Below are 10,455 nucleotides of genomic sequence, written 5' to 3'. Positions count from 1 at the left end.
ACTCACGTGTCTTCAAAAATATCATGCATTATTGCTCTATCGGATATCAACGAAATATTGTCCAAGACAGAAATTTGTTCGGTTTTGCCTGTTATCTAAGAGGTTTGGAAAAATATCCAAAAAAGATTCATAAAATTGGCATAGATTCCATTATTAGGCTATTATTTTTTTCCTCTCTTTTTTTTTTGCATGCATTAGTTTAAATAATTAAAGTGGCTGACAAAAGTAAAAAGATATTCATTAATTAGAAAGTGTCAAATGCTTTGGCATATTTGTAACAAAAAAAAACAAAGTAAAGTGCAAATCCATACAAATGTAAATGCATATGTAAATAAATGCATAAATACATAAATCATAAATAGACACATCTTTTTAAAAAAAAGATAAAAACCTCAAAGATGAATGCTGTGCTTCTTGATGCAACTAAACTATTATACAACACTGGAAAAAGGTTTGACCTTTTTGAGGAAATCCAGGACATTTTTAATGTCTCCATCCCCATCCAACACTGACAAATTAAAAAAAAAATAATAATAATAATAACATCAGATTTAGGTTATAGCAAAACTGTTAAGGAATACCCTGGTGGCTCAGTGGGAGTTTTTAGCCATCTGATCCTGAACTGGAACTCATAACGGTCCACTGTTTGCGGTTAAGTAAGCGCATATCTCAACATTACTTAGAAGTAAAGAAAAGAGCTCTTTTGTCCACGGTTTTAAAAATACGTCATTTCTCACCACACAGGTGTACTGCCTGTACTACCACATTGTGACAGGTGTGTCTTTTCTTCACAGTTCATTGTGGTAATGTCAGAAGCCACGTATACAGACACTGTATACTGCGGGTGTCCGGTTGTATAAATAAATATCATTACAAGTATCTTGTTTACTTGCACAGGAGAAACGCTGTGTGCTTTCCTTGTTTTGATGCTTTATCTTTGTAAGCTCAGTCCAAGGTCGGTCTCAGTAAAAGCAGGACACCACATGTATCCTTAGATTATGAAGGTCTGTTTTTAGAAACGCATAAAACTTGAAAGCTCATTGAATCTCACTGGAAGAAAACCAATGATGTGATTCATGCTTGGAGATTGGAGATGAGTTGTGCTTTAGTGTCATTTCCTGGTGGATTGGGAAAACAAAAAAAATAACACAATGCTGAGGGTAGATATGGACATAAATAGATCTAGGTATCTTCAAAAATGATGAGCTAGATGTGCTGTGCTTTATTTATCTTCACAGATATTTCAAAAAGCCTCAACGGGAAGTAACTTATCGACGCAGGTGACAGTCTAAATTAGGCATTGAAAACTTTTCACTCCACTCTCAGATGAGGGAAGATAAAACAAAGGAGAGATTGGAGGGTTCTTGATAGGAACGGATGCCTTCAATCTATTTTTGTCATATACCTCGTGATTCTTGCAGAGAAAACACTCCTACCTTGTTACACTCAGATTCTGCTTTTTGGGGGAAAGAAATAAAAGTAGGGAATGAGGCCAGGAAAATTGCATGTAAACAAATTAAAACCACCCCAGTCATTCTCCCAGGGAGCTCAGAGGGGAGAACGCCCCCTTGAAACACGCCGACTCATAGTGCTTGTTCAGGTAACTCTTGAGTGCAAACGTCTTGTTGCATCGTTTGCACTTATAGTGCTTGAAGGCTGAGTGTGTCTGCATGTGAGCACGCAGGTTAGACCGGTCAGCAAACGCTTTGCCACAGTGCGCACACCCAAACGGCTTCTCCCCCGTGTGCGAGCGCATGTGGCCCTGCAGCAGCCACGGCCGGCTGAACGCTTTGCCGCACACGTCGCACTTGTGCTTGAGGTCGTGGGTCAGGAGGTGCATGGCCATCGCTGGCATGGAGACGTACACTTTCCCACATGTGGGGCACTTCTTAGCCATCTTGCTGTCTATGCTCCTGTGCGTCTGCTTGTGCCGGCTCAGGTTGGAGGATGTGGCGTAGGTTTTACCACACTCACTGCAGGTGTGCCTCTGGGCAGTTCCCCTCAGGGTTCCCGTGGTTTTCCTTCGTGATCGTCCGTCCATGATGAAAAACGCATCCACGCTGTATCCTTCACTCACAGCTGTGTCGCCGTTGATGTATCCCCCGGCTGATGACGAAACTTCGGACCGGGGACTGTCTGGCTGGTCCGAATCGCCATGGATATCACCATGGATGCCAGAATATGTGTTGTTGATGCGGCCATAGATGACCGATGAGTGGCTCGGGGAGGGTACTTTAGAGATGACTGATGAATCGCTTCCAACCACATCGTCGTAAGGATTAGGACTCAGATAATCACTGACGTAGCCTGAAGAGACAAAGAAAGAGGTAAGTCATCGTGGCAGGAGGATTGATTGGCTTGGAAATCTACACAAGTGACTGCTACAAAGCTTAAACAGAGTCAAAAGGGATATTTGAGTGCTGGCAAACCTGTCTCTAACAAAAACCTAAAGGGGCAGTTCACCACAAAATTTAAATTAAGCTTTTTCTACACTTTAGTGTTGCTTATCCACACAAATGGCTTGAGTGTGAGTTTTCCAGTTTGAGACACTGACTGTAAAACCGTCTGCTTCCTCTTGGACAACATCATACTGTTCTCGTTGTCTTGGAGCAACTTTGACCACATAATTTCCTTTGGGATTAATAAAGTATTCTGATTCTGATGATGATTAATGATTCTTTCCAGAACCTGACTCGTCAAAACACTAACAAACATTGCATTACATAGGAACTGTTTTTCTCCTTCTACTGTTTTAATCCATGAACCAAAAGAGGCAGCCAGCTAACATTTCTTCTTTTATTCTAGAATGACACATCTGAGATTGGTAAAAGGAAAATAGTTCTCTTTTTTGAGTTACTAGAAAATATTTTCTCATACAAAACTTTTTCCCAAATGTATGACTGCGTATTATGTTGCTTCAAATGTTAATCATTTTGCACCTTTTAGGTCAAAAGTGCAGAGCACAAAAATGGAAGAGATTAATATTAAGTGCCAAGTTCGTCCAACTATCCACCATGTTGTTGCAATTAGTTATAAAAAGAAAGCACCTGAGTGGTAGAAATACAAGATATGGTTCGAGTATCTATTATAGCACTCGTTACGATACTACTCAAGACCCTGAGGGCTCTGTAGAACCTATCACTACTAAGAAAATTGTTTGTTTTTTTAACTTGTATTGTATAACAGCAGGCCTCAATCACACTCGTTCATCAAAGTTCATTCATTATTAACATTTTGTCTCCAGACTACATTACATTACTGATCACACCCTGGCATCTCTAGTTTCTAAATATCAATCATACCACAATAAGGATCACATGAACCACATTTACCATGTGTTCTGCACTCCCATTATGCCCAGTATCCATAAAAGACCAAAAGGTTTCCGAGTCGATTCGAAAGAAATACCTTCACATCGGTTTTTGGAGGTGATGCAAAGCAAATGAAGGAAAAGAGAAGGAGACAGTTGTGGTATTCATAGTGGCAGTAAAATGCTTCTCAGTCCTTACAAGCAAGGAGGAGACACTTTCCCCTCAGTGGGAAATCTTTATTTTTCATTGGAGGGCTCAGTGAGCACACTTGCTCCTCATCAGCTGCACCTTTTCTGACAGGTCTGAAGCTGCACACAGTCACACCTCAGGGCTGTCAAAACCTCAACTGCTGTACAAAGAGCATCTCTATTACAGCAGCTGGGTGTGTGTGTGTGTGTGTGGGGGGGGCGTCCAGTGCATTACTCAGTGGGCGCAGTGACACTGACAGTCTCCGTCTTGAGGGAAATCGGGAAGTACACTTCACCGAGACTCACAAATTCCAAAGCAACCTGCATATTTGTGCACAACCCCTGACAAATCTGGTGAATTATTTGATGCCGCGTTATGATGCCAGCTGCTTCATTATTTCTATTATTGGCACTCAACAGGCTAAACTGTAACAGACACAAGGAGAGACTGGTAGCTAATAACCCATGGCCGCAACTCCTGTGGATTTATGCCGATCAATAGCTCTCCATTTCAATTAGCACTCTGTGAGCATTAAGACACAGACAGCAGAGGAGATACTATTGCTGGTAATATAATTTCATGATGCAGTTCTGAGAAAGGCTCAGATGTTGGTCGATAATGTGATGAGAACAACAGACAGAGGGTAGAAGGGTAGAGAAAGGGGAGTCATATTAAGGTGAGGAAGAGAGGGAGGGAGGAAGAAAGAAAAACCTAGCGGGGAGAAAGTAATGCTACGTTAAATGTGGTGATGGTGGTTGGGTGGTTTGGCAGTCCTGTACACAGCGCTCATGCTAATTTAACATTTTCGAATTTAATTAAGACCAAGTAATAGAGAGAGAAAATAGAGGGAAAGCGAGAGGGGGGGAGAAGAGGCGTGGAGTGGAGAGAGAAAATCATGAATCATAAATATTCAATCATTGCACTCTGGAAGGAAGTACTGTGTTTGTGTGTGTGCCCGTGTGTGTGTGTGTGTGTGTGTGTGTCTTGTTTTATAGAGCATGAGTAAAGTTTTGAAACATGACCAAGTGCTCAGTTTGGATCCTTATAACCAGGTATGTTGACTAAGAGCAGCTGGAGTCTTGGAGATGTTGTAGAGAGTCGTAATCACTCAAACTGACAGTTTCCAGTCCTGCTACAGTCCTGGACCATAGTGGATACTCAGCAGCTGCACTGGAGGTGGTATAGCCTTGCAAGCTGCTGCAGATAAACCACCTACATCTGCTTCCCTCCCTTCTCTAACCTTGCCCTGACTCACCAGTGGCACATGCCACACCGGTGGGCATGGAGCCACTGCAGGTGGGGAAAAGTGCAATATGTGAAACTAAAGTAAATTAAGGTCCACTATAGTCAAAAGAAGATTGATTTCTCCATCTGTAGTAATTTATATTTGGCAGCACAGCTCTGTTCTGGGACCTCACCGCACTTCCATGTGCAAATATGGAAAGATGGAGGTGGGGAGAGCAGCAGCAAGACAGCAGCATACAGAACAGAGCAAGTGTCAGTGACAACAGATGTGATAAGAATTAAATTAGAGGGTGGGTTTCAAAGTGGCTTGCAGATGTGCCACAACTGAGGTCTAAAGTATCATCGGCAAAGGGCCTTGAAGAAGACGTTCTCCCAAGTGTTGGCAATCAGGGAACAAAGTAAATAATCTGATGCGCATCAGAAACACTTTAGATATTTTTCCAGAAGGTCAGTTTTGCCTTAGACCTCAGAGGGTTAAATAACAACCTATGTGGGATAACCAGCTGGATGTGTAGTAGAGCAGAGTTTCGTCATCAGTTAATGTGTGCTGGCACTGAGATCACCTGATCTGCCGGGACTGCCTGCTAAGTTTTGTTGATGCTATCCTGCTGACCTTTATTCCACTAAAATTTACACTTTCAGTGGTTAATGATTGCTTTGAGAACGGTTTGTGGGGTTTATACACAGACGTCTTCTTCTGATAGGGGCAGTGGCAGAAGAAGTTTGAGAACCGCTGCTCTGATCAACATTGCGTTAGCAAAGATGGCACCAAATTCCAAACTCTTACTGCACAAAATGCTGTCTAGGATTTAGCGAAAAATGATGATACCGTCAGATTTTCTGAAACAGCATACTAATCCATGGTCGTGACCTGCTGGATAAGCAAGACATGGAAAGCCAATTTAGAGTCTATGATGAAAAGGGTTCATCTTTCTGGGGACAAAAAGATGGTGTTCAGTGACTGTTATCTCAATGCATCGTATAACTAATTATTTCTTGGCCACCACAGAGGGTAAATTGTCCTGCTGGTGATGTAGGGAACTATATGATCTATGACTAATTAGCAGAAATCTTTGGTCCTGCGTCCAAGGAAAGAAAGTTTGGGAGGGAGACAGACTGAAAAAGAAGTCTTTTCAAGTGAGCAAAATAACCCTATCCATTATCTACATTATCTTTGACTATTCTGTGAGTACCATATCACCTCTCCTTCACCTGTACTAACAGCCAGACTGAGCCATGCATATGTGACTGACAGGCAGAAACAAAAACAAAGCTCGCTGTCTGGTTCTAGGATACTTTTTTCTCACACAGAACCTTTTTGCACGATCCCTGCCAATTAAACATGACCATTCCCTTTCATCCCTTTTCATTTAAAGCGCTCTGACTGTGACTGTTGCTGTTGCTGCGCATCTCGGCATCAGTGTACTGTCTCTATTTGTTTTTTTGTCTCTCTCTGTCTGAGTATCTGTCTCGCTGTGTCAACTCCGTATTCATTTCAAAGTACTTTAGCAGCATTAGAGCTGATAGCTGTTCTAAATGCTTATTAAAGATTAAATACTCTGCCAAACTAGAGCCATCCCACTTTCATGTGTCTTTGAAATACCGAGAATTAGGAATGGAAAGAAAAAGAAATGGAGAGGGAGAAAGGCTGCAAGCTACAATTTAATTTTTGATCCAAACCAGCAGTAACTGACGCACACTTGTGTGCTTTGGACACTTGTAGGTCACTGACTGCTTCCTGTCTGTGTGTGTGTGTGTATGTGTGTGGGTAATGCTGTGCACTCAGCTGTGCAAGCTGCCTGGGAAATGTGCCGAGTTGACAGAAACAGTAGAGTGCGTGCGTGTGTGTGTGTGTGTGTGTGTGTGTGTGTGTGTGTGTGTGTGTGTGTGTGTGTGTGTGTGTGTGCAACAAGCTGTATTTGCTTCAGTCAAACTGTTGTTATATTTATAACAAGGGATAGCTTCCCTAGTCTGTACATGCTTGCCACAATGCTACTGCTGCTGCCTCTGCTGCATGTTTCTGGTTTCAGATCATCAGAACGCTTGGGATCTCTTCATCTTACATTTGACCTTGGCACAATGCGAAAACCAGCAGGCTGCACTAACTCCATTACACGCTTGTCCCCGTGCAGTGACGGTGATTTTTTTTTTTTTTTAGCTCTTTAAAGCTGCAGTCATTCTTTTTTGGCCACTAGAGGGCAGAATAAAGCAGACACACAACCCAGGCAAATTATTGACCTATAAGGGTGTTTATGTGTTTTTCTAGCAAAATCTGCCACTTTATTTGCTTTACATTACTGGATGCTGAACAATGACTCTCAAAACATAAATCAAAACAATAAGCTAAAGGGGGCCAAAGGGGGATAAATGAAGCAAAAAAAACACATAGCAATTTTACTCTGGGATTTGTGACCCATTTACATAGCATATAGTAATTTTATCCAGTATCGTATCTTTAATGTCAAGGGCATATTGACATAGATAAAAGCTCCCATCTCTGTTAAAGTGCATATGGCATGTTTTCTGTGGTTTTGCTTCCGAGATTATCAGACCAAAGCAAATGCATGACTTCTGAGTAGAAATGCTAGGTAAGTATTCCTTTTGTAAAAGATTTCCACACTTTTCCACTGAATATTTGACCCAAATACTGCCCTTTTCATTGACTTTGTATCGTATTTTCCCCGTGTACCCCAGATTATACAGTGCGTGGGAACCATTGGCAGCCAGTGTAGCTGGGCATGATTGCAGAAATCTTTGAAGGTGACTCACAGGTGCTGGAGAGAAGGCTGATTTGAATAATATAATTGGCAACAGAACAACGGTGTATCCCAATGTATGTGTGCTGCTGACATAATGCATTAACATAATCATTTAGCATGGTTTTCTGCAATGATCCTGCGCTCACTGGCTCCCTGTTGCTTCCGCCACAGTCTTTGTATGCTCCTTCGGGAAAAATATATTTTTCTGCACTAACATGTTAATGTCAGCAACTGTTCAGAGCTGGATGTGTGTGTTTTAATGCTTTGTGTAAGAGTAAAGGCAGGGGGAGATGCGAAATCCTACAGGTACATTTAAAAACTATAACAGGTTGTAGAGGGAGTGCAAAGCAAACCTGAAATTCCATTAAGCATTCTCTCCTGTTTTCTTTAAATTATCTTTTATTCCAGATGTGACTTCCTTTCCTTGAGCATTAAAAACCATAAATAATACAGAGCAATTCAGCCTCATGAAGTGCCTATATAGAAAGCTCTTAACCTCCGACCTGACTGCAGTCAGATCCAATGTGCATCGCACATATATTACCTTATATGACCTATTTTGTATTATTATTAAACCGTCTCTTTTATTGCCCCAAGTCTCAAGAGGTTCTTATCAGACTGAGAGTGTAGGTTTCCTCTCATTTGTTTCTCTACATAAGACTATTTCATGGAACCAGAGCATTTCACCGAGTATAATTACAGTGTTGGAAATGGTATATTTTTGGGGGGGCTATGACCGAAGTTTGACCCTGTAATTCCCTTCTCCTCTTCCTTCTGAAACAGTCATGACTAATGCTTTAAATCTGAGGGTGAAAACATTCTCAGAGGGATGCATGGCAGGCTTTAAATGGGCGCCTGTCTCCGCGCGCGTGTGTGTGTGCTCGGGTGTGTTTGTGTGTGTAGGTGTGTGACTAACCTTTGTCATGATGATGGAATCGCAGACTGAGCTCTTCTCTTCGGCTGTGACCATACGAGCTCTCCAGATCGGCAGCCGAATAGTCGTCCAGCTTGACTTTCTTCACTAAGAAAGACCGAGGCATGATGGCTCCTACACTTGCACGACAAACACACGCTTTTCTATCCAACTTCAGTCTAAACTCACAACCTATCAGCTGATTTTTATTTTAACCGTGTAATTTTATTTATTTACTTTAATTCAGCCACTAAAGCTACGCTTGCTCCCTTCCGTCAAACACCTTGGAAAAGTGGAGACATGGCTTTTAAAGATCAAAGAAACCGAGCTCTCCTCGTGTGCTTCTGCATGTTTACCACACATAATATTAATATTTTTTTTTATATTTTTTTTTTTTGCGGTGGTTTGTCAAATATAGGCTATGTCTGCAAGTAATAGCCGGATCTCGTGGAGAAAGCGATCTGTTTTCATCCCATTAACTTGCCACTGGAAGACCTGTGGAGTCCTAAAGGCTGGAAAATAAAAGAATATAAGTCAGTTTCTGTATGGCTGCTCCGTTAAAAACGTCCCTCGTGCCGTGCTTAAATCCGTTGCTTCTAAAAGAAAGATTATGGTCTCGTTCTAACAAACCGCTGGTCTTCAGCACGCGGACAGCTCCCAACAAACACTTCCTAACGTCCAGGCTCGTGCTTTCAGCACCGGACAGCTCCTCCCGTCGCGAGACTCTTCCCCCCCCTCTTTTTTTTGTTTTTTTTGTTTTACACCGCGTGCCACAGCCAAACCGCTGTTGCCCCTTCAGCTCCAGAGGGAAAGGAGAGGAACAGAAAGGCGAAACGAGCAGTTTTAAGGGGTCTTTCTGCTCAAAAGTAGCAATCCAAACACAGGTGAGTCAACGACTTGACGATTTTTGACCAAAAAACCACCCCAAACAAATAAACAAACATTTGGGTGCCGCTCAAAGAAGCGGGAAGGAGTATGGCAGCAGAGTTGCAGCGCTGGTTAAAGGTCGGGACAGTTTAGTCCAAGAAACCTCTCGAGACCTTCGCAGGACTTCAAACCCCAGCTCGAATATCACAAACTCAGCCAAAACGTCATCACAGTTCATTTAAAATAAATAAATAAAATATTGCTCAGATTTGTTTTTAAAAAACTGCGGCTGGAAGATCAGAACAGCTCTTCTCCGGTCGCTAACTCTTCGTTTCACTCTCTCCCCTCTCTCTTTCCTCCTCTCTCTCTCTCTCTCTCTCTCTCTCTCTCTCTCTTCTCCCACTCCTCGCGCGTGCGGAGCTGCGGCTCTCTGTAGTGCACGGGATCAGCTGTTGCGGCTTTATAGGGCGCGAGAAGGAGGGGCCAGGGGCGGTTGGGGGGGGGGGGGGGGGGGGGTTGGGGGGTGTGCTGGAGCTAAATTTTATTCATCAGGAGAAGAAAAAGAAAAAAGAAAAAAAAAGAGCATCTTGTCTTGTTGGACCAACAGCAGCGGTGCTCTGTGATAGCCGGGGAGGGTTTTATTTCGATAGTTTCTTGTGCTTGCCCGCTCTCACACTCTGATTATGACAGTGAAAGATGTTTGGATGGATGCAAGGATGGGTGGATTAGTCCATAAACTGGAAAGCAAAGATTGCGTCTATGTAGACAGGAAAGTTTTCTTTTTAATCTGTTACACTGTGTTGTTTCTATAGATAATCTTTTGCTTTTGCATGTTAAGCTCATGACGTATAAAAATGTTATGTTATAAAAAGTTCAGTAACTGTTGCTTTAAGGGGAAACGTTTGTGTGCCCGCCTGATTTGTAGTCCTTCCTAGGGACCGAAAACCATCAAACCAACCGCTCAACGCCAACTTCTAATGTAGCCCCGCACACAGGTCAAAGCTTTTACGCTGCGATCAACCAATCAAGCTCCTCTTATGCAAATCAGCGCTTCTCTTGACCAATCAGATCCTAGGCGCATAAATCCATAGTCAGCATCAGCCAATGAGTTTGTTTAATGCAGCTGAGGTGAAGGTGTTTTTACTGAATGGTCTTTCAGAGAGACAGAGAA

General features: G+C 42.4%; 1 protein-coding gene across 1 annotated transcript; it reads right to left on the bottom strand.

Annotated features, from left to right (window-relative positions):
* Window positions 1–704: 704 nt before the first annotated feature.
* LOC146548431 (transcriptional repressor scratch 1-like) lies at window positions 705–9,665 on the bottom strand. The gene is made up of 2 exons (XM_085262933.1): window positions 8,421–9,665; window positions 705–2,307 (listed from the first exon to the last, which is right to left on the bottom strand). The coding sequence occupies exons 1-2, from the start codon at window positions 8,542–8,544 to the stop codon at window positions 1,532–1,534; spliced, it is 900 nt and encodes a 299-aa protein (XP_085119059.1). The 5' UTR covers window positions 8,545–9,665; the 3' UTR covers window positions 705–1,531.
* Between the last annotated feature and the right edge of the window lie 790 nt (window positions 9,666–10,455).

This window comes from Mchenga conophoros, linkage group LG22 (assembly GCF_057382185.1).
Source record: "Mchenga conophoros isolate Kocher_MC1m ecotype Shallow Benthic linkage group LG22, M_conophoros_male_GT1.1, whole genome shotgun sequence".
Lineage (NCBI taxonomy): Eukaryota > Metazoa > Chordata > Actinopteri > Cichliformes > Cichlidae > Mchenga > Mchenga conophoros.
This window is presented reverse-complemented; position numbering and strand designations above follow the sequence as displayed.

Coding starts and splice junctions, on each gene's coding strand:
- LOC146548431 (XM_085262933.1), bottom strand. CDS start 8,544: ATGCCTCGGTCTTTCTTAGTGAAGAAAGTCAAGCTGGACGACTATTCG. Junction 2,308..8,420: donor ATTCCATCATCATGACAAAG/GTTAGTCACACA, acceptor TTGTCTCTTCAG/GCTACGTCAGTGATTATCTG.